This window comes from Mirounga angustirostris, unplaced genomic scaffold (genome assembly GCF_029215605.1).
Source record: "Mirounga angustirostris isolate CCGP_5_RB_7025 unplaced genomic scaffold, mMirAng1.0.hap1 SCAF_12, whole genome shotgun sequence".
In the NCBI taxonomy this organism is placed as follows: domain Eukaryota; kingdom Metazoa; phylum Chordata; class Mammalia; order Carnivora; family Phocidae; genus Mirounga; species Mirounga angustirostris.
In genome coordinates, this window is record NW_026991720.1 from 90,014,005 (window position 1) to 90,039,107 (window position 25,103).

General features: G+C 41.1%; 1 protein-coding gene across 9 annotated transcripts in view; it reads right to left on the reverse strand.

The window, feature by feature from the left end:
• Window positions 1-599: 599 nt before the first annotated feature.
• The window catches only part of NRCAM (neuronal cell adhesion molecule), a 277,791-nt gene continuing 253,287 nt past the window's right edge, over window positions 600-25,103 (reverse strand). For 6 of the 9 annotated variants that reach the window (XM_064575428.1, XM_054505349.2, XM_054505348.2 and 3 more), the window contains 3 exons: window positions 13,079-13,210; window positions 12,183-12,261; window positions 600-3,089 (listed from right to left, as the gene is read on the reverse strand). In XM_064575428.1, coding sequence (XP_064431498.1) covers window positions 2,852-3,089; window positions 12,183-12,261; window positions 13,079-13,210 — 449 coding nt within the window. In that variant the 3' untranslated portion in view covers window positions 600-2,851. Of the gene's footprint in view, window positions 3,090-3,637; window positions 3,696-12,182; window positions 12,262-13,078; window positions 13,211-25,103 lie in introns of all 9 variants that reach the window. The other 3 variants (XM_064575427.1, XM_064575426.1, XM_054505351.2) reach the window with 1 other exon arrangement.

Sequence of the window (25,103 nt, forward strand, 5' to 3'; positions counted from 1 at the left end):
TGCGCCTCTCTCCCTTGCCTCCGCAAGCCGTTTCCAGAATCAGGCACTACAAGTAAAGCAGGGCCGTTACAAACTGTCCGAGCGGGAAGGCCCTAGTGGACCGCGGCTTGCTGCGGCCAGGCTTCCCCCGGCCAGCCCCTCCGTGCCACACGTAGCTGTGCCTGACGGTGTGGCGTCTGAGACAGTGCTTACGACGGGGCTGGAGAGGAGGAGGGCGCGGGTGACAGACCCCGAAGACTTGCAAATGCCCCCGAGCCGGGGAGGGGCAGGAATCCACGTTGCCCGGAGGAGCGTGAAGGTGCCGCCAAGCGGACAGGCCGACAGCAGGCACCGGAGAACCAGGCCCGCGGAGGGCCCGCTTCAGCAAGGGAAGCAGCCCCAGGTTTCTCCCACCGTTTCTCGAAAGGCTGGCCATATGTCCACCTGCTGGTCGTTACAAATTCCTTGGCAAGCCCCCTCTTTCATGGGCTCCATAGTATACCTGTCTTCGGTTCTGTGTTAATTTTCTATGCATGTTACAGCCTTTCAGAGGCAAAAATAAAAATCTGCACTATTTGAAAACATTAGGAGACAGATGTTGGACAAAGTTCAAGATCACAAAGAGATCAAGACGGTTTGATAGTGATTTTTTTTTCATGGAAATCCAGTCATATCTGCCTGTACTTTTAAATACACCGTTACTTCGGACATTCACACTCCACTAGGAACATGACTTACTACAAAAGAGAGAGGGACGTTTAAAACCACATTTAATTTTTAATACAAAATCTGTTGCACTATTACAGAGGTGACCCCTTCATGCACAGATAACTCTAGCGCCTACCATTATGGAAGAGTAAAAACTGTACTTTTACTGTCCCCCCCTCCCCCAAACAACGGCAAACTTAAAGTCACTCTTATCTTTGTGCTCACTGGTGCCCAGGCAAGCCTGTCTTGTTTTTCTGTATTTCCATTAGCACGGTTGGTCTGTGAAAAGGGAATATGGAGCTGTGGAAATAGGGTCATCTTTACCTGGGATGACTTCAAACTGGGCTCTGCCTACATGGAGTGAACAAGCCTCCTGAGCCCTACAGGCAAAGCTCTGAAGATGCCATCTAGAAACTCGCTGTCAATATGTCAAAGCGCTCACTATTTCAGTTTCACAGCAAAAAAGGGAAAATAAAAACCCAAAAGGTATTTAAGGAAATGCTTTCCAATCCCATGCACTGTATTTATGAGCTAACTTCTTAGACAGTACGACGTCAACATTGGTTGCGTGTTTATTCGTATGTAACACCTCTAAGCATATAGCATCTACACTTTCAGTGTATTTACAGATTCAACAAAATATCTACATATAAAAAGCTTTACTTAAAATTAAACTTGATGCAAGTTATGAGAAACCAATTTATTGGCAAATGAAACTGAGCATTCCTTCAACCATAGGTTGTTAGAGGATTTCATATTTGGAGGTAAACCATTTGATAGATATCGTTGGTGGATACGGTAGGATGTGTTATGTTTGTTTTGGAAACTGCAGACATAATCCCTTTGACTGTTGTCCTTGTTAGCACTCGTCAGATTTCTGAGAGTCGGAAATGTGTCCACAGCAATTTGCATACACACTGTTTAATGCTGCAGAGAGTTTCAGAAGCTGCCACCTAGGTAAAGGCCTGGAGAAAAGCATTCCTGTTGGCATGCTGTTGTCTGCTTCCGGTTTGGGAATAGATTTTCTTTTTTTTTTTTTAACAAAGATTCCCTACCAAATCGACGGCCCTCTGACCCAACTGGCTTGCTTGAATAGAAACCACAAAACCCACAGAATCAGCATGCGCTCCAGGAGGTGCTAAGCCTTTTTCTTTTTATACACACGGGGAAATGCTCCTTACCATCAACTGTCTGATTAATTTTATTTTCACATTTCCTTTCTTTCAGCATTGGCTGTTTCCAGGACCTCTGCTTTCTAGAAGTTACTTCTGGAGCACGCCGGGAAGCTAGGGCTCTGCGTCGGCCGTGCCGACTGCTACCGAAGGCAGCGTGTTATGGAATGCTTCCCGTCTGAAGGCACTGCATGTGTCTTGCCCTGTGCTTTCTGGAATCATTTTTGAAACTGAAGTGGAGTGACTCGTTTTCGATTCTTTCGGTCTGGCATTCGTGCCACAATGCACTGCAATACACATTATGCCTAAAAACAACTGACCGTAGAGAAGATGTGAGAAGTCGAACACTGTGCTGCGGTAATACCCGGAGGAATAAGGGGCAGAGGCCGGTCACAGAGTCTCTGCGAAGCATCGGCAAATGCGACGGTCGTCATGAACTCATACAGCAAGGATATCCTGTACATACTGTTTGTTGCTAACAGTCTCCCAAAAAGACTAACGACAGCTAGACATAGAGTCACCAATTTCACCACAATGTCCACAAAGACATTGGAGTTCTAGAGAATTCTACAGTAACACTCTTGACAATGAAAACGGAATTCGTATTTCGGGGGTTCAGCTGAGGAGAATATAAACAAAGTATCAAACCATGTTTTAATAAGGTACACAGGTATTCCTTTACACGTAGCATTTTTCATGCATCGTATTGAACTGTATCCCGAAGAGCAAATAACGTGATCGGTTGATGATGCTGTATTATTTTTATCAGTTCTGAACAAGAATACCTATTTTGAATGAAAAAGGATGTACTTTGCACTGCAGTTCACATTAACAAATCATCTGAGTTATGTTCTTGTTTGCACCACTCTCATAATATTAACGCACAGCAGAACACATACTTTCTGCCTGTGTTCCTAGTACGAGAAGGCAGACAAACAAGTGCTTAAGAGAAACATTCTAGAGAAATGGGATATTGGCAGAGAGTTTACAGATTAAACAAAGGAATTCATGGCATTGACAGGAGAAGGTGCCTCTGAGCTTTCGTTTCCTTCCGCTGGTTCCTTCTCTTTCTTACCACTGTATTGTCCAATAAAGGAGCCGTCCTCATTGAACTGGCCATTCACCCCCTCTCCATAGTCAACTAGGCTGTCATCGCTATCTTCCTTCTTCACTGTCCTGTCTGAAGGTGTCCGGCTGCCTTTTTTCAAAGGCTTGTGGTCTTCGGCATCACTGGAAGAAAGAGAAAACGTTTTTGTCGGGATTGGCATTTGGTGAAGTGCTGTGTTCTTAAAGATCATGCATGCAGGTTACGATAAAGCGTGTGGTGTCGCGAGCCTCGCTAGCCAGATCTAATCGTCAGGTGGACTCTGATGGCTGGGATGTGGTTGGGATGAAAATCAGGTGCAGGAATGGTTTAATCATGAAGTCTTCAGTAGGTGGATGGCTTCTCACTGCGCATGTCAATGTCAATGACTGATTCTCACTCCCGATTTGGAAGCAATTGAGAAATAGTCACAGGCATTTAAAAAGGAAGAATTGAGGAGAGTTGAAAATCATCACTACTTTGAATTCAAAGGAAAGGGAAAGCTTATGGCAAGTAGAGAAGTTAGTATGTTAAACTGTGTGAGATTCTCGGATTCCTTGGATATGAATGGAGAATGATTTTGGTTAAGTGTGAAATATGAGGAGTTTTCTTTTCTGAGCAAGAGGAAGCAAAATCCTGCTTTTCAAATAATTTTGTTATTGAGTGCAGGCCAGACTGTAAACTTTAACCTTACCTTTCAAGAGACCTAGAAAGTCCATTAAAAGGATGCAGAAGAAACAAATGAAAACAGCCTAAGAAGAAAAGCAAAATCCTTATACTGATAGTAAACAGTATTTTTTTTTTCTGTCAGAATTTTAGTTAATGGGTCAAGACTGATTAATTTGGACAGAGACACAGCTGGCCTTCAGAGCACTACTTATCTGTACTATTAAATGGCATGTCAATATAGTCTGAAGAGCGTGAGTGATTCAAAAAATGTCAGAGGAAATTCTAGCTCTGTTCTCCCTTCTCCCAGGGTGGTATGTAGCCTATCCGTGTTGGATGGGAATCTGAGGAGCAGGATTTTAAAAACGTTATAGAACTCAGTTTCTTCCCCTTTATTTCTCTATGAAATCCCTTAGCACAATATCTGGGAGTAGGAGAGTATGTTTTAGAACACCCACCCACACAGTTTTGCCACTAGGAATGCACAGTAACCAACTCTCTAAAAGGTAACAGTTGGGGGCGCCCGGGTGGCTCAGTTGGCTAAGCGACTGCCTTCGGCTCAGGTCATGATCCTGGAGTCCCGGGATCGAGTCCCGCATCGGGCTCCCTGCTCGGCAGGGAGTCTGCTTCTCCCTCTGACCCTCCCCCCTCTCATGCTCTCTCTCTCTCTCATTCTCTCTCTCAAATAAATAAATAAAATCTTTAAAAAAATAAATAAATAAAAGGTAACATTCGGTTTAAAAGAAAAAGATAAAAGGCCACGAGAGCATTCTGTTTCCTTTTGAAGGACAAAAATGCAAGGCAGAACAGGAAACATAAAGCAGTATTATTAAAAAGTGGACAGGCGTAACATCAAAAAGAGGCTGTGTCAGCGGCCATATTTCACCTGCCAATTTGTGGAGGCTTTTACGCACCCTCTGTCTCTGACAGTGAGCTTTGTTCTAGCCAAGATACACACATCTCGGGATGCACAAATATTCTGGCTCTTTGGCCAATAATTCCTACTAGGGTTTTCAATTTTTCTCCAAGAAGAAAATCTCAACACTGCAAAAATAATACTTGCTTAACAGGACACGGGTATCTGCTATTGGAAATTACCAGTTGCAACAAGACCCAAGTTCTTGTCACAGGCCGAATAAACAAGATGATCACCACTGCTAATTGACAACTGCGGAGGGATCACGGGACCTTGGAGTGACCTGTGTTTGGGGCCCTTCGGGGGACAGAGCATTTAATCTCCAACCTGCTCTGAGGATAAAGTGCACATCTTTAATCATTAACCTCTAGGCTGTGCTTGAATACCTCCTGCGAAACATTGCTCATGACTTGGTGAGGCCCTAAATTCCATCCACGTGTTCAATAATGAGCAGATTTTTGTCACCTGGATTCCACTTGTTCATTTTACTTTATAGGACCAGTGTTCCAAGGAATACATGACAGGAAATTCTAGTCTGTGGCAGTTCTTTGATCCAGCCATCTATCCATGCATTCAACCATTCACATATCTAACACATGTTTATTGAGTGCCTGCACTGAAACTGTTCTAGTCATTGGGGATATAGCAGCAAGCAAACCAGACTGAAACCCCGAATTCATTAAGCTTACTTCCAATAGGGGAAAATACAGAAAATAAACAACCAACATATGAAAACATTAGCCCCCTAGTGTGTCAGAAGGTGATTAGTGCTATGGAAAATATGGAACTCAGTAAAGGGGATGGAAGGTGTCAGGGGAGGGTGTAGGAGTTGACATTGAAACAGGGTGTCCACGGAAGGCCTCAGGAGAAATGACATCTGAGCAAAGACTTAAAAGAGTTGAGTGAGCCAGGTGGACAGCTGGAGGGAGAACCATTCTGGCAGGCGCAGCAAGCAGTGCAAAAGAGCCGCGGTGGTGGCAAGCCCGGCGCGTTCTAGAAGCGGAGCTCGTGTGGCTGGAACCGAAGCGGAGAGAGAGCAGAGTTAAGTTGGGGGGGGGGGGGCAGGGCTAGATGAGGAGGATTAGTGCAAAAACACAGGGGTCACATGACTGTGACCCGGGTGAGAGTGGAGCCCTGGGGTCACACAAAGTGGTTAGATTACGAACATACTTTGAAAGCAGCACCGGAAGGATGTCCTGATGATTGGATGTGGGATAATGGAGAAAAAGACGACACCAAGATTTTTGGTTTGTGCAACACAGAGGATGGAATTACCCTTACTATGGAAGGCTGCGTGTTTGGGGTAGAAGGTCAGTAGTTCAGCTGTGGACATGCTAAGTTTGCTACATTAGGGGAACCACTCCTTTCATCGTTTTATGACTCTAATATAACAGTGATACCTAAACCCAACAAGAACTCTTTGAGAAAGTGAAATTACAGGTGAATCTCATTCAGGAACCTAGATACGCAAATCCCAAAGAAATCATACCCCACGGAATTTAGCAATCTACTAAAAGGATACCATAGCGTGACCAAGTTGGGTTTATTCCAGGGAATGCAAGTTTGTTTCAGCATTAAAACATCAATTCATATTTTTCAATTTTAGCAGAAGAAAAAAATGTGTTATGATTATTTTAGTGGATTCAGAAGAAGGTATTTGGTAAAATTCAACATCCATTCACAATAAAAACTTCAATATTCTAGGAATATAAATATCTTGATTGACCTGATTAAGGGTATTCACAAGAAACTTGCAGTAAACATCATCTTTCATGGTGAATGTTGACAGATTTCTGTTTCACATCAGAAATCACAGTAGGGATGCCTGTTCTCATCACTTCTAACCAAAACTGCATTGAAAGTACTAAGCAACGTGCAAAAAGAAATAGAAGGCGTATGTTGTTATTTATAACCAATACAGTTACACTCATGTAAAACACCCAAAAGGATTTACAGGCAAACATTAGAATAAAAAGAGAGTTTGGTAATGTTGCTAAATACTATATTAGCATAAAAGTCAATTTTATTTCCATACTTACAAATAACTGGAAAGTGAAATAAAAAATGATTCCAGTTATATCATACAAATATGAAGTATATAAGAACAAAACCAATAAAAATGTTTGAAGTTCTCTATGAAGAAAATGAAAGTTTTATTCAGTTATTAAAGAAGAGCTAAATAAATAGAGGAACATACCATAAGTGTGGACGGGCAGACTCAAATATCATAAGCATGTTAACCTTCTTCATATTGGTCTTAAAAAAATTCATTTCCAATAAAAACCCAGCAGGTTTTTATGTGGATCTTGGCAAGCTGATTCTCAGCCGCATATGTAAAGGAAAGGGCCAGGAATATCTAAAAAATTCTTGAGGAAGAATAACAAAGTTGGGGGTTTTGACTTATCAGATATCAAGACTTATTAAAAGCTACAGGATTAAGATAGTGTAGTTTTGGTGCAAAGATAGACAAATCAAACAAAGGGCCCTGAGATATTTGGGAGATCTTTCTGTTGGCTTTATTCCTACATCATATTTCTATCCTATCATCGCTGAGATTATTTTTAAAATCCTATTTTCTAACTCTTTGCTGGTACACAGAAATATAATTGACTTCATGTTAATTTTGTGTCAAGTAACATCACTAAGTTCTTTTATGAATTCTAATATTTTCCTGATTCATTTGGATTTTTACACACACAGATAATCCTATCTGTTATGAATAATGACCAGCCAAGAAGGGGCTCCCCAGAAGCATCCATTCCAGCTTTTTTTTTTTTTTAAGTAGGCTCTTCATGCCTAGTGTGGAGCCCAATGGGGGCCTTGAACACTCTGAGATCACAACCTGAGCTGAGATCAAGAGTCGGATGCTTAACCAACTGAGCCACCTCGGCGCCCCACATCCATTCCAGTTTAATGGTCATAGTGGATGAGAGAGAATCTACAGCAACGTAGGCTGTGCTTGAAAGAAGAGAAGGAAGGAAGAGGGGTGTTCTAGCCATACACAGAGTCTTTCTAGGAAAAGCTTTTCCAAGGCAGCTCAAGATCTTTCTAAGACTGGGTTTTAAAAAGTGGTACAACAACGTAATGTCATACTTCAGTTAGAATCAGGTTAAATGGGAAAAAAATCATATGAGGCAACAGCCCATTACCCGGCATGTGATTTGTGCCCAACAAATATTAGTACCCATCTATCTACCACCACACCTCCTCGATCCACTCCAGGCCCCCACCCCAGAGAGATTCTTTTCTCACAAATACCCTGTGTAACACACACTCTTAGAAGTTTCCAGAGCTATGCCTGGTTACAAAGCCCTGTTGAAGTACTGTATTAATGCTTGCCTTTTTTCAACTCAAAGATGAATTCTATAATGAAATAGTAAACAAACTTGCTTTTGACATCGTGTCAAGGGAAGTCGCTCTGTCAAGTTTCAGTGTGAAAGCGCAGCCTCCCACATGAGAGGAATTTAGAAGTTATGGAGGATGACTTAAAAGTCATACACTTATTTAGCTACACAGTATTAAAAGCTTAAAAATATTCAGCCATGTTTTACGAGAACTGTTAAGGACAAAGATTCAACACATTTCAAACTAAGTCATAAAATAGTACACGTGGCTCCGAAATATATTTTTGATCCTCACAGCCATGCATGAAGATGGTTTTGCAGTGTAAAGGAATGCTCCCATCATGGTACCAGAACTCAGCTCCTGTGCCGCGTCCTCTGGGAAGGGTTCCCACCTCACCTTCCTTCCATCCCCCCAGTTAGCTTTGGCTTCCAGCCTGAGCTGTATCTCTTTCACAGCACTTTTCACATGATGCTGACTCTTCTTTCATTCCCTGGATCCCTCACTAGACTATAAACGAGTGAGATAACATTCTATCATTTTTAATATCCCCACAGCCTGGCATACAGTAGGCACTCAATAAATATGGGTTGAATGAATGAATTCATTGTAAAATCACAATAGAAGAGATGGTGGGCATTTTTAGAAATTTTTCAGAATTCTAACATCAGAAAACTTTCATTCCTTGTGAATTTCACGATGTCCGACAAAGCATTGGAGTATATATATATTTTTTCCTTTCTCTTACCCTCAGGATGAATTTTAAGGAGTTCACCTTTTTTGCAGTAGCACTTCATTCAGGGTTACGCACACAGGAGGTACCCATTGAATGTCTACTGACCAAAATCCAGCAGCGACAGACAAATCTGTGATCTTTTGGTCTGACTCTAGTGTGGTCACCATCCCACCACTGCCAAATCTTGCCGCAATTCGATTGACCTTCATGACCCAAGGCCTCCCTCTAAACGTCCATCATTATTTATACTGTTCACACACCACTTTATGTTTGTGTGCAGAATAAATCTAAAGTAGGTAGCTCATGTGACCCATCTTCACATCATTCAAGCCCAATGAGCATGGGTTGGCATGCTTGGAACAGAACCATGTTCACTTAAATGACAAGATTCCCATGCCCAGAGCCTCCATGCTCTGGGTTCAAGTACCACGGTCAGAGTCTTTATGACCTAGGTTCATCCTGGTTTTTAAAGGAATGGATCTAAAGAATAAAAAAAATACTTACACGGTTGGTTGCATTGTTTCTCTGATTTTTCTATATGCTAGTAAGGATGCAGATCCTACTGTCTGCATAATTAAAGAAACAAACAAAGAAAGCTGCAGGCTTCCACCAGAGGGTCACTGCTTGGGGGTGGGCGTTGGAGGGAGGCACAAGGTTACAGCTTACGGAAAAAAAAAAAATCAAATTTGGCCATTGAAGTTCCATCCCTCTTTGCACTATGAAATATCCCCTGGCTCAGAGCCAACCATGTAGAAACTGTTTCATCCTCAAGCTGGAGAATGAGCAAATCATAAACAGAATTAATTTACATTTAGTGATAGCCCTACTTTTGTCTGTGTTGGCGTGTGATCCGCATATTGATTTATTTTCAGAATGAAAAAAGAATAAGCATCAATAAATAATACAGAGCTCAGAACTTCCAGAAGGTGCAAAGCAGAGAAGGGACCCTGGTGATTTAGGAAGGAGAATGACACTTCAATGTATTATTAAAAAAACAAAAATCTGTCGTAATAAACAGTTGGAACCGTTTTCATTCGTCGTAACATCTAAGAAACTAAAAGTCTTTTGTTTTTTCTCTTTAGGTAGAAAAGAATCCACAGGGAAAAAGTTCTGAGTAGTGTCAAGACGTCACAGGACGAAGCCACAGCTGAAGGTGGCTGGGTGCTGGGGAAAGTGACCTCGCTTGTGGGACTGACTGTCCTTACGGACTTGGCAGTTCAAGTGAAAAAAAAAAAAAAATTCCTGGGTTGTGTATTAAGTTTTAGACACCCATCAGAACCTTCCCTTGGTACCTCCCACATCAGTGTAATTCTATGTGTGGCAAACGGTTTTGTCTTCACACATGAACCAACGGGTCTGTACTTGATAGGCCCGAAGAAAAGTCTTTCTCTTCTGAGGAGCTCAAGGCATGAGTTAAAGACAGCCACGTGAAAACGCCTCACAAACATGTCACATATGTATGAACACCAAGACAGAGGAATATGGCCAAAGAAATGTAAACACAGTGATAATGAGGCCAGTCACCAAATACTTGCCGTGGACTGCTCTGGAAGCCCAAATCATATTAAAGGTTGTTAGCAGACATCTCGTGGAGGAGGTTAGAAATCGCAGAAACTAGAAGCCTTCAGGGATCATCTAATAGTTGAACTGTATCATTTTACAGATGAAAGAAATGGAGACCCAGACACATCAAGTGCCATATCTAAAGGAATCAAGGGTAGGGCTGGGTTGACCGTAAAACTAACAGTTTCTGGATTCCGGGCTGGTTCCTATTCAACCTCGATTTCAATCCCATTTCTACAGAGTAGGCAGCATGGTCACCCTGAGAACGTCACATTACATCAGACCCTGGTTTCACACCACTGTAAAAGCAAGCTGACATCAGGGAGCCACGAGGCGAGCAGTACATCACTAGATCAATTTAAGCACGATGACGGACAACGGGAACGCAGGAGGTGCCATGCTTTCTTTCCGATTAATGCCAATACTGAGGTGTTTCAGGCTACATGGAAGATGTAGCTTCATTGTAATAAAGAAGGGAGTGGTGTGCCTATCTTGTGTACCATTCTAGCCACAAAAACGCTAAGAAGTTACTTAGTTATTATGGCCTCACCTGCTTTATGGGAAAAACATGTACAAGAATGAATTATATCAGCGAAGACTACAACTCACCCAGTGTCACACATGGCTTCCCTAGGCTACAGCCATCTGCACACTGCCCTACCATGTCCTGTGGAGAGTTGGGGGGAGGGGGTGGCCCAGGAAGCTTCCACAAACTTTGAGTCCCAGAGTCAACATGTGATATCCAGACAACCCTCACTAGACATCTTTCTGTATCATGAGGTACAGAAATTCTGAGAAGTTTTACGAATCATAATCATCTCTGTGGAAGAGAAGATCAGAATATCTGAAGGTGTAGGTGCTGAGGCACAAAGTCCAAACACTTGTATCTGCATGGAAACTGATATGAAACCAAATGTATCCAAAATATGTTTTTTTCAATCAGTTATCATATTTCTTATCCTTAGCATTACTTAGCCCCTCATGATATTGACATGGAAATACCAAAAATGAGCTCCAGAGATGAGTAAAAATTAGCACAAATATCTATAAATGTCATCTGGCAATCACAACAGGGAAATATTTTATTTCACCTAAAAGCCTTTTCATCTGCCAAAAAAGGCTCAATCTGGGCTCAGTGCATATTTAAAAGACTATATTTCTATAATTAAGAGGCTGATAGAAAAAACAAGGTATAAAGGCATTTTATAAATAGAAGTATTCCTTTGGAACACCCAAATCCCAACTTTTTAAAGGAACAAATATAGAGCTTGTTTCTGATTTTAAAAATGTCTAAAATAATCAACTGTTTCTTTTTAAAAAGACATACAAATCCTAGGTAAGAATATCTTTATTTAAAGAGTCTCTCTCCCTCTCTCCCCCTGCCCCTTTTCATTATTTAGCACATAGGTTAAAATTTATTCCTAACGATGGAGCCAAGCCAAGAATGTATTATCAAAATCCTGTGAATTAACACACTGCCTAGAGGTCTATGATATTCTTAATAATTTACAGCTTCTAAAAGAACCTTGCCATCCTTTCATGATTAATGGACAGGATATGGGTATTTCTTTTGGAAAAAGAAGCATCAAATCCAGGATTAAAAAAAGTAACACCAATTTTATAAACTCACTAGTTAGAAAATGACAGGTGTAGTTTCCTTTATAATGCAGGTTTTGTAGGGTCTTTACTATTGCTTTAACTCTTACTATAACACACCAGCTTTTCCTAGGTTGAGCAATACAGCGATGCCTCTGGAAAAATACGGCGGGGTGGAAGGTACTCTGTCTCCAAACCCATGACTAAAATGGAAATTTATTTTTTAATGAAAAGTGAGAATATTTTCATTGGGGATGTGTAGCCATGTAGACATGGAAGTGTTTCTAAACTAATATTTGAGGAAAATAGGCAATGCCACAGAGCCTGTCCCTGGCCTCATCCTATTGGCGGGAGTCTGTATGAGCACAGTGTGTGTGCAGGGCGGGAAGGGTGAAGGGAGGCTGAGAAGCAGTGGCTCACCTGTATTCTCCAAAAGTGCCATCGTCTTCCTTCATAGGCTGGATTTCAGGATCAGCATGAGCATCTTCCTTCTCTTTGACTAAAAAATTTCAAAGTGATAACATTACCTATTGATTCCATGTTTCCTTATTCAAAGTTTTAAAGACTGAACTCCCTGAGATGTATAGCAGTAGAAAATAATTCTATACACAGCAGATGTCATACCACAACAGATGCATTATGTGGCCATGCATATACTTTGCTGTTTTAGTCTCTTTGAGACAACCTAAGAGAATGAACATTTGTTAACATATAAAGTTGACTTCCTGTGAGCATCCTACTGATGAAGGAATAAGTCTGAAGTCTCTAAGATCTCTCCCCTACTTGGCCCATCTATTCATTATATTCAAGGTTACAAATTGTTTCAGCACATCTCTTCTTTTGCAGATTTTTTTTTTCTTGTCACTGAAAGGGAAATGGCCAAGTAAAGAAAATATAAATTCATTGGATCCACTGAGTTGAGGAAAACATTAGCCATAGAGGAAAGGCAATGTTACACATCATGATATCAAGACTCAGTTCGTGCAGTATTTCCTCCAGAAGATTCCATGTACCTTCCCCCTCTGCCTGTTGGTTTTAGGTGTAGCAGCTGTGACTTAGGTGGAACCTAAGGAAGCAGAGTCACTAATATCTTCAGAGAACAGATGAATTTCCTCCCCCAAATATCTTCTGATCCTTGACAATGTTTAGGCTCCCATTATAAAAAAAAGGGATCAAAAATTGTTTGGACAGAAAGTCCAAATTTATGGCTCTGGGAAAATATGCTTATTGCAATCTACATGATCACTCTCATTATTTCTTTATAGTTTTGAATAATTGTGCAGCGTTCTGAGGCGACTTTAATCTTTCTTTCTTACCTGGATATTTACCGCCCTTGTTTCTTCGGATGAAGCAAACAATCAGCAAAATTAAGATAAGGAGAGCGACGGCACACATTAGACCAATGAACCAGCCCTGAGTCGCAATATCCACCTGCCGGCTCGCCATTGCTGGAAAACAGATCAGTGGCATCAGGGGATGAGGACTGTTGTAGCCTCTTGCAGTAAAAAACTAGCAGAGTAAATGGGCTTTTATACATTTTACACGTGCCCCAAATTGAAATCTGTCAGTTATCAATCAGGAGTTATATACCAACTCTGAAAAATCTTCATTAATTAAAAAATTCAGATAGTGAAATCTGAATGCTAATACCATCAAATGCTAACAAATCTGGCTAAACACTGTGTTCACAGTTATTTTAACTATATATTCTCAATAGAAACATAGTCCCAAGTCAGTTTTAAAAGTACTGTCTACAGATAAACTGTACATTAAGTACAACGGTAAGAATGTAAGACTGAATTTTAAACAGAACAGAATGTATACATCTAATGGAGTATTTTTCCTTCAAAGGAACTGCTTTTGGAGGCTAACATATCATTGCAATGATGTTGCCATTTTTCAAAATGTTTTGGAAATCTTCTATTAAAAAAGAAAACTGTCCACACAAGAAACCTATCCACATAAGACAGCCAGCCTTATTATTTTATATAGCAGCTCAATTTGCACCTAAAACGTTACTTAGATTTGGTATTCATCTCATTTACAAGATTTGGTTCTAAAAGATTTTTGGAAATTTCTGAAAAATCCAATTTACCCTCAAAGGATCAATATTTGATATTCAATATTGCTTTGGATCCATTTAAAAGACTTTGAAAGGTAGCTTGATCAGCAGAATCATTATTGGAATAAATGACCAGTTTAAAGAGAAAATACTCATTCACATATATACATAGTCTTTGTCTTCATCTATTCTGTTTGAGTCAATAAACGTGAAGCCCCGTATTCAACTAGTCCCAGTATGCAAATCTCCTAAGAAAAACACAGAATAATTAGCATTGCTGGTATTATTCAAAAGTGTCAATCAAATGGGACAAAGTGCAGCATCAATGGCCATTCAGACATGCCCAAGAGGATTTGTTTAAATAAATTCGTATGAAACTTTTTTTTTACAAAGGTTTTTATTTTTTTCTTTTGACCATAATCAAAGTAAAAGGTTTTCTTCTTTTGATTCACAAGCATGCCTATAGCATGCTTTTAATTTGATTGAGTTTCTTCTGAGTGCATTTAACATGGTTGGGTGGGTATATGTGATCTCTGGATGCAGAAACAAACATGGCTACATAGATCCCAGGTTCCATCCTCCATGGCCAAAATAGAACCTTGTTGCCTTATTTTTCTCCACACAAAGCAGAAGGCGAAAAATGAAATGCTTAAAATCAAGCATGAAGAAGGATGTGAAGAATGTGTGCGTATGTGGTTAAGAAATAACATGAGAAGTGGAAATACACCATCTGGATTATAAATCAAACGCCTCACTGGCCGAGGGGTTTTGAGTTGTATCATGACTAGATCCAACCGAGGCAGGAGTGCGGGCTGTGCTCTCCTGCATACACACGCCGTGACCATGACAATGATGATGGAGAAGAAGACAGGGATAATGAGAGCTAACATCCTGAAACTCCCACTATGTGCCGGGCACTATGCTAAGGGCAACATCTGATTTAATTTTCACAGCAGTGCTTTGAGGTGGGTGGGAGGAGTACACCCGTGCCCCGGGAACAGAAAGGACTTGCCCGACGGCTGGAGTTGGACTGAGTCTGTCCGACTCCTGAGATACTAGCTGAACGCTCTACTGCTCTCATGCCTTCTGGAAAACAAGCCCAGACATCAGATCTGCAGAAGTCTTTGTGAAAAACACAAGGCTATGGGGACTTTCCATTCTGAGACAGGCAAAAGGATTTTAAAGGTCCATCACTACATGCTCCTTGGCAATGCGTTTTTTTCAAATTTGCACATGGTCTTTGATTGTGTGCTTTTTCACCAAAACTGAGCATCTGATCGAAGTTGAAGAGTTAATCATTTATAGCCTTGTTGTAGAAGTAGCTGCATCTACATTTTCCATCCAACTAAATGCAACCAATAAGGGCAAAATGCAGTAAGATACCCAAACGCCAGCACAGACATTGACTCATAAAGATGGCGGTGGCCACAACTGAGCTGCCTACAGGCAGCTTGCTACGTGCAACTATGCAAACAGCGGCAATGTTTCTTTGACAGTTGACAAAGGAAAATCCAAATGGATTTTGAATTTCTACCTCTACGTCTAAAGAAAAAAAGCATCAAATATGATCCGCCCAGACTATGTAAGGCTAGGCAGACAGCACGCGTTAACAGGTGTGTGGTGCACACTCGCAGAAGCACACCCAAGTGCACCAGAAGTTGGTATAAAACAAAGATTAGGTAAGTGAAAGATAACTTCTCTTGACTTCTCACCCATAGAAGAAGGGACCTAAAGCCTGGAATGACTACGAGAGGCTTCGATTCTTCCCAGCACATTCTAAAATCATCTTAACTGCAGACGCACATACAAACCCAAGTCCTGGCCACCACTGTGCATCACACACACACACACACACACACACACAAGCCTGTGGGCTTTTTCTTCTTGCATCTGGGTTCCAATGGGCAGGTACTTGTAGGATTGAGTATTGAGTAGGAGAATTAAAGAGGATTTTCAGTTTACTTACATCTTTACAATAAAATTATGTTCATGTATTTCTTGAGTAATCCATAAAGCGATAAGTTAAACGAGTAGATAAAGAATATGAAAAAAGAAAATAAGCCAGAGGAATAAAATTTGTTTTGTTTCCTAGAAGTCCGTTTTAACAAGGGTTCTGCCGGCACATTGCCGCTGTCCTCTGGCTATAACCTGTGCTCTGCGGTAGTAGGCCTCTGAGGAAATGCTTAGAATAACAGAGTAATGTGGAAGGGACAGAGTGAATAAATGGCTATTTATGAAGAATCCATTAAGCCTAAAAATGTCCTGTTGAATTAAAATAGTTAGAAATGTACAGAAAGAGCAGGACATTTCCTTGGCCAAAGTTTGGAGACAGTACTGAGTTAACACTATTTGCTCCTGGAACTAAGGCTTTAATCAAGACTTACTCTTTTTCATAGTTACTTCTATATGCCAAAGGTGACAATAACTGGTTGCGGCCTTGTCCCACCTGTCCACCACGGGCACGTAGAAATGGCGCACCTGCCGCGATGGCTCACCTTGAATGAGCTGTCAGCTACAGCTGGCCCTGTAGGTACGGCAACACTGGAGGAAAAAACTTTTCTAAAGGGTTTGCCTTCTGTCCCATAAAAGGACAAAAAACCACCACATTTGATGTCATAGACGGGATCTGATTCGCCAGGTGTACACTGGAGCCTTTGGGGGACCAGAATACGCGCCGAGTGCCAAACGAAGCGGTCACTCCAGCCTGTTTCCCTCGGGACGTGGGCTCTGTGACCCCGGCGGGGGGCGGGGGGGTGTCGTGAGAGTGTCCCCTCCAGCGTTGGAAGGCTCCCTCACATTCCAGCCCGGTGACATGCTACTAACCTGACGCCTAAGCGGGAAGGAGCACTGCCCACTTCATAGGATTTCTGGACAGACTGAACAAGAGAAGCCGCTGGAAACCAGTCGCCCGGTAGAAATTCGAGCTGATGAAATGCTAGCACTGTGACTATCGTTAGCCTTCCAGCTATCAGTGGACAACATGTCTCCCTGAGCTTTTCGTATTTTGAAATTAAAAGCCATCACTAACAAAAAACACCCTGTAATCCTGTTAGTTGATATTCCTCTTCGCAGTCTAATGCAGTGCTTTCCTAGAGCTCTGTCCACACGCAGTTGTGAAAACACAAGGAACAAAATTACAGAAAAGTGGTTTTCTCTTTACACATTATGATTTTTGCTCACGAATAGCTTAAAATGTAGTTTGATAAGTTACCAAATATTACCTTTGATTTCTTGTTTTAAAACCGCTCGTGATTGTAGATCTTATACATGATGCATGACTTTACATGACTTTGAAAATCATAATGCTTGTGTAATGAAAGACACACACAAAATGCGTTTTGCCTACGGGTTCTATGGCAAATGCAGTATCTCCTCAAGAACGCACGAGGCGATGGAACAGAAGTAACACGGACGGATGAATCACAAAGCAAGTCTGTGCCACACAGCCCTTCTCTAATTTAGGTCAGCAAGGATTATTCTCCATCTTATGAGCTGGTATGAATATTCTTGCATCTTACATGAACATTATTTTAGAAACTTGAATCACTTGTCGCATATTATGATACCATTCAAAGAACGAAAATTATGCAGGCAGTCAAATTTGGTGTGGTCAGAAGAGATACATGATATGAACGATGTCTCATTCTATTCAAGTATAATAATCTTTACCTCAGTTGTCTAACCAGACTGCAGGTTTGTGCTGATTATAGTCCCTTGTGACATAAAAAAATCGTGACTCTATCAAGGAATCATGGAATTGAAAATTCCATCCTAACTCCAAGGGAAGGTTTACACATGTAAAGGATGTGAAAAATTGAATTACCTACATAATGTAAGTTAAGAATCATTTTTATCTCTGTTTTTGTAATGGTTTTTGTCTATGCCATGATTAGAAGGTGATCTGCCCAATTCTGTAATTCATTTGATATAAAGAGCCAAAGACAATTAAAAACCCCAAGTCCCAACCCAACTGAGCCCCACAGAAAGACATTCATGGCCCTACCCATAACCCAACTCCACTAGGCCCCTGCCTCCAACTGGGCCTATCTCAAACACATCCTCTGAACTCACAAAACCAGAGTCCCCCTCAGCACCAACTCAAACTTGCTACGTTCCTGGCATTAGGCACCTTCACTCAAAGAAGCTCCGAGAACCATTTACAATTTCTTGCCTCCATTCTTCTTTGTCTGTGGGAGTTTTGCAAAAACAACAAATTTGAGTATTTTGAGGAACTGGAAGTTACTTAACACTCCAAGAAAGGAAAATTCTTTATACGCTAAAGACAAAATCTAGACTGCTTAGGTTTATCGTTTTAGATGATTATAAATCTAGTCATGCCAAATAAATCAACTGAAATGAAAAACTATATGAAAATGTCCTCAAATAAAAATTGACTGGATATAGAGATTGCATATTCATTGTAGACATTCCCAGTGTATTAAATCTTCTTTTTAATGCAAAGGAAACTTCTTCACCTGCACTTTGCCTTATGAAATTATTGCTTCTCTAATGATGTTTATAAAAAGAATTGTTACACATTAAATAGTTCAAGTGAACTATGGAAAAATTGTTTTTTGAGGTTCACAAGATGAATCTTTTGGTAAACATAAATGCTTTCATTTTTTTTAAAAGATTTTATTTATTTATTTGACAGAGAGAGCACAAGATGGGCAAGATGACTAGTCAGTTTGATTTTTGCTCCTTCAAAGTCCAATTTGAACAGAGTTTTCTTCTTTCCTACTTGTCCTTACAAATATAATTTTTGCTACCTTACTCTTGTTTACATGTTGTGGGTATAGAACAGTTTTAAGTACCACAGTATGAAAATAACATATGCAATGGGACATATTATGCCCCTTGTTTTTAATAACAGGAACAAAAGAGACTCCTAGCAATGTATAAAACATACAGTTTGATGGTTCAGTTCACTAGAATTTTTTTAGATAAACAGGATTCATTTAATTGGATCGAGTTATTTTTCAGAATGATCCACAGTAAATCCTTAAAAATGTTCTTACTCTCTTAAAATGCATCCCCCAAATTAACAAGCAGACAATGAAATTGCTTCTTAGTGCCAGCTACATCGTATTCAAAGTAAAGTTCACGTGCTCTGGCCCCTCCGACTCCCCACTGATAAATGGCACTGATCTCTGCAGCTGTGGCAGTAAGCTTCCTGATCCAGGGATTTATGGCTTAAGATAAATATACAACAGAAGAATAAAACAAACAAGCAATCGATCTGCAGCGTCCAACACACAAATATAAACTAAGATGAAGTCCTCTGAGATTGTGCACATAAAATTTAAGATTTATTGCTGAAATTTAGGGTTCACTTGTTTTTCACTTCCATGACAGAAAGGGTTAGGACATAAATGAATAATCAGGAATAACGATGTACAATATTCAGATTGATGAGTTCTGTTATACGGGTCCTGAATGATGTAAACTGTTGTCCATTAGATAGAGTCCCAGGAAACATCAGCCTTCATTTATGGATGTGGGGTGGGGAGGGGGTTGCTGAGCAATGCTGGGGGCGGAGGTAACAGAATCTTACTGCAAGGTAAACCCCAATACTAGGCGGCTGCTTTTCAGTTCTACTTATTAGCTCAGTGTGGGTCTTTAAAGACTCTGAGGAAAGGTTTACATCTACAGCCTTTAAAAGACATTATTTGGCTATCTGAGACTGACCGTTCTCTCAGCCTTCTCACAACAACCTAAACTAAAAATGACCTACTTACAGATATATTAACTCGGGTAGCCACAAAAATTAGATCAATGTATAATCCCAGAAAAATGTCCTAGGATAGTAAATCAGAAAGTGTCCAAGGGCTGACTTGAGCTCTAAAATTAAATTCCCAATTATTTTATAGAATTTGGAAGCTAAAGGCCTCTCCTGAAATTAACTTCATGAAATAGCATTTCTTAGGATCAGAAAGAAAGTTACAGACGGTCCCCGACTTAATGATGGTTCAACTTCGGATTTTTTTACTTTACAATGGTGTGAAAGCTGTAAGCGTTCAGTAGAAATCATATTTTGAATTTGATCTTTTCTGGGGCTAGTGGTTTGTGGTATGACACTCTCATGAGGCCGGGCAGGGGTGCCTGCTGCAGCTCCCCTCAGCCACGCGATCACGAGAGTGAACAACCTCCTGTACCCATGGGACCATTCTGTTTGCACTTTCAGTACAGTATTCAGTAAATTACATGAGATAATTAACATTTTATTATCAAATAGGCTTTGTGTTAGACGATTTTGCCCAGCTGTAGACTAATGTAAGTGTTCTGAGCCCATGTCAGGTAGGCTAGGCTAAGCCAGTTTTGGTAAGTTATATGCATTGAATGCATTTATGACTTAACAATATTTCTGACTTATGATGGGTTTATGGGGATGTAACCCCATCATAGCTTGAGTAAGTTCTGGGTGCCTGGGTGGCTCAGTTGGTTAAGCGTCTGCCTTGGGCTTGGGTCATGATCCCAGGGTCCTGGGATCGAGTCCCACATTGGGCTCCCTGCTCAGCAGGGAGTCTGCTTTTCCCCTCTCCCTTCGCCCCTCACCCCCTGCTTGTGCTCTCTCTCGCAAATAAATAAAATCTTAAAAAAAAAATAAGTTACTCAAGTTCTGTATATTGAAGAAATGAAATAATGCACTTGACCTCTGAGATAACTCACCATCCTATGTGTACAGTGTACCTTTCTGTGCTAAGGGAAACAGCAGAGAGCAAAACTGATTACAGAATTATATTAGGGTCCTTCTGTGGAGCTATTTGATTTTATCTTCTGAGATTTTCCTCTTAAAGGAGGAGATAATGATAGGAATATGATCAATCAACAGAGACAATAAATACAAAGCAAAATATTAATTTTCTTTAAGAAATTTTGGAATCATAGAACTGAGGAATTTAATCTTGGTGTATTGATGGGAGAGGTCAAGGCAGAAGCACAGTGAAATACGTCCAACAGAAAAGCATTTAGCTTATTCTTAAAGACAGTCAGAGAAGATATCATACTTTTACCACAGAGAATCCCAAGGTTCCTCGCTTTTACCCTCCACTCACCCACTTTCTGGACTGCCAGCCAAGGGACTGCGAGTGTCATTTCTATTTGGAGCTTTCTGCAAAGCCTGTCTCTTGTCTCTCTCCGTACCCTAAGTCTTTCTTTGTAGATCCCACCAGTGTAGCTCCCTAGATTTTAGCTTCCTGAACTATGTGTGTGATCCTGTCACTCCCTGTTTGAAAGGTGGATGGCTCGCCTCTGCCCACAGGTAAACACTCTTTCCTTAGCAAGACATTCGTGGTCCTGAAGGATCATTCACATCTGGCCTCATCTACCTCTTCAGTCACGGCTCTGGGCACAACTGAAACATCCTGTGGATTTTCAAAGCCCATGCCTTTGCTTATGCCTCTTACCAAGAATTTATGCACCCCAATCCCCCGACTCATCTGTCCAAATTCTATTTGTCTTTCCAGGCCCAGTTCGATATTACTATTTTCGTGAAATTTTTCCTGATCCTTTTGAGCAAAATAAATGGTTCCCTCCTCTATGCTTAGATAAAAATTGTTCAAATTACTAGTTTAGCATCTATTTTTACTCTTCTTTAAAAAAAAGATTTATTTATATATTTGAGAGAGAGAGAGAGCATGAATGGGGGGAGGGGCAGATTGAGAGAATCTTCAAGCAGACCCCCCGCTGCGTGCAAAGCCTGACATGGGGCTCGATCTCACAACCCATGAGATCACGACTTGAGCAGAAACCAAGACTCCGTCACTCAACCAACTGAGCCACCCAGGCGCCCCTGTTTTTACTCTTTTTTTAATGTGTTGGTGTCAGCTGCCACATTTTTAGCATATCAAAGGCAAGGTCTGTCTTACCATCCTGGTACACAGTGCCTTAAAAAAGGCTGGTGCACTTTATGCAGCAGATAGACTTTAGCTGTTGAACTGATTGAACTTTTTATATAGTCATTTTGTTGTTGTTCTTTGGGCCAAACCTTAAACTTGATTTTTGTTTACATATTCTTTAGCTTTTCCTTGTTTCTTGACCTCATTGGTAGTGGTGGGACCAACTCTGGTGTAATTATACAGTGACCACAGTCTGACCACAGAGAGGATTTGTCACCAGCTCCTTGGTGCCCAGCTCTGCTCCGTCCTGACTGGCTGACCACAGCCTGCTGCTAATTATGCCAAGAATCACGTTCAGTTTCTGACCTATCAGTCTCTCCCTATTTCTGTACCCCAACTGGTCACCTGACAAGAGTGTTCTGATGAATGGTCCCAAGGATGAGAAAGTAAAGGCTATGGGTAAAGCCATGTCCATCCAACAGCAACACTGGCCCAGAAGGCAAATCCGTTAGCTGTGATTTTTCAGATCACTTCTATAGATGCCTTCACAGGTTTATTTTCTAGAATCCCAGGCCCTGAAACTATTTAAAAGGACACAGAAATTAAACAGATGCAGCTAAACAACCACTGCTCTTACACAGACATTGAAGGCTTTATCCAAACAAGGACACGGATCCAAATAAGTGACTCCTAAAGATCTCAGGAGTGTGTCCATGCCCAACTAAGGCATGGGAAGGGAAGGGGTGGGTATGGTGCAGTACAGCCAAATGGATTGTCCTGGATTCTACTTTGTGATTTAAATGCTCCTTTTTGCAATTACATATTTGTAAGTTTGGGTTTCATTAACATCTCTTAAAATCTGTAAGAAAATTTAAAAAAATGTAAACTCGGATGCATCTCTTTTCCCCTTCGATAAGAGGTGGACTGAAGCCACCAGAGGCCGATGCATCCAGAGCTGAGGATATCACACCTGTTTTCTCTCAGCGAGCCATCTCTGATTCTTTCATCCTCTTCTTTTTAAAAAATATTTTATTTATGTATTTGACAGAGAGAGACACAGCGAGAGAGGGAACACAAGCAGGGGGATTGGGAAAGAGAGAAGCAGGCTTCCCGCAGAGCAGGGAGCCCAATGTGGGGCTCGATCCCAGGATCCTGGGATCATGACCTGAGCTGAAGGCAGACGCTTAACCGACTGAGCCACCCAGGAGCCCCTCTTTCAAAGAAAAAGCAAAAAACCATAAAAATATGAAAATTTAGCAGGATCATAGAGAACTTTCCTTTTTCTCCTCTCTGAGAGAGTAAATTGTATGGAGAAGAAAAAGAGAATAGAATTCATTCTGAGATCAAAAAAAGAGATATTTTTAAGGAAAGAAAACCCAGGATAACAAATTATTTCTTGAGCTGTTAAAGTCTTAAGGCATTTGCCTTCATTTTATGCAAGCAATGTTCAATGGCTAGTGCACTATTAAAAGAAGCAATGTAGAAAAAAAATAAGGTTAGGTTTAGGTTTTTAAAACACATTTAAACCCTATTTCTCTTCTTATCTGAGATCCACCCGATTTCAACATCAGGGGTTTTGTGAACCTTCCGACAGTCCATTTTTGCTTGTCTCCATCATCGTAAGCAACTCACAATTCAATTTAGTAACATTAAATGGTAGAACCTAAACTATTTTAACAAGGATTTCTCTTAATTGGTTTTAATTCATTAACATCAGTGGATAATTCTTTTTTCCAGTGAATGCATGCTGTCTTCTACCATGGCAAGTCAGTGGGAAACTCAGGCTCACTCACAGACAGCCCTCTTACAGCGCAATTAACGCAGCTACTGACTCCAGGCAGAGCCCTGGGGACGCGTCCACCTGCATCGGGAAGGAGGCCAGGCTTTCTCTGGAATGCTTCAGTGAAAGGTTACCAGGGGAACATAGCAGGGAATTATTGTAACACAACCAAGGACCTTAATGGATATCTAATTAAGCCTGGCAAGGCGCATACACGTAAGGGGGAGGCTTCTATCTTTCTACCATACCGTGGAAATTTTGAATTTTCACAGCCTCGTTCTTTCAAGACTCAAAGCACACAGATAACATTATTAAGATTACTGAACGTGGCTATTGTATTCAGTCACTTCAAAATCTATTTGATATACAGTTTATTGTTTACCAAGGCTATGAATGTAAGTGGATTTCTTAAAAAAAAAAAAAAAAAGAATAAAAGATCTGAATCAGGCTTACTCACACAAGATCTGAGTAATTTCTGGCAAGGCACTTCTTTCTCTTGGTCTTCTTCTTCATTCCTGTTTGTACTCAAGTCTGTCAAAGTTTAAGACCACCCCTGGCCAGGGGGACTCCACAGGAAAACAGTGCCCTGTGGCTGGGACTCCCAGCTCTTGAAAAAGCTAACAGATCAACAATGGCCAAGGGCCAAAGATGGAGGAGGATCTTCAGGACTGCCTCAGGGGGGAAGGCCTATCCCAGTGGATTTAAGCACTGCTCTCCCAACACACCTTCCTCACGCAGAGAGCTGGGAGAGACAAAGGAGAACAAAAGTACTCCACTATGCCCCAGGGGGAAGAGATGTGTGCGGTGTGGTGAAGACAGGATGGATTCACACAACTGGGTAGAGCATGTAGGCTGACAGGAAGACTTGCTCAGAGGGATCCTGGTGGGGAGACTGCGGGTTCAGGGCCAGTTAGAGGGCATCACTAAGCCGGAACTCTGAATGGACGGTGTGGTGTCATGTCAGCAAAGAGGACACTGTGTCTACAAGGAGTAGGGCTAAATCAGATGAGAACGGAGAGCTCGGCTGATCCGAGTTCTTACAGGCTGTCTGCAGAACAGGAGGAATATTTCTGAACCCTGAGCATGTGGTGTGGCCACAGAGAGGATCTGTGACAATCCACAGTTTGGGTCCTGTCTGATCCAGCCCCAATCCCATCATTAAAAGCGAAGATGAGGGTTTGTACCAGGGATGGGTCTTGTGAAGAAGGGTTAGTAGAATTCAGTGTGTGGCTTTCTACTTGTGGAAAAGACTAGACATGAATTTTCAAGCCAAGATCTTCTGAGATCTTCTTTTCTGTTTGGTGTTTCAAAGCTCATTTTATATCTTTTTTTTTTAACCCATGCTGCACTTCGCCATGTTTAACATTGCAAATTTCACACATGTATAAAGTCATGCAGATGAATGATTTTACCTTTGCCTGCACCTACATCAGGTGGAGGAATACCAGCTTTAATGAAGGGAAACAGAAATAGGACACTATATAGTTAGATGTAACACACCCATGAGCATGTAAAGCGATATAAAAACACTTATTAATAATGCCAAAGCATGCAAGAAGAATGAAGTGTCCCACCTCAGGTACAGGGGACAGAGATATGTTGGTGTCCCCAAGCTTACCCAGCAATCAAATACACACTTTCCTTAAGGTGCATTATCATAT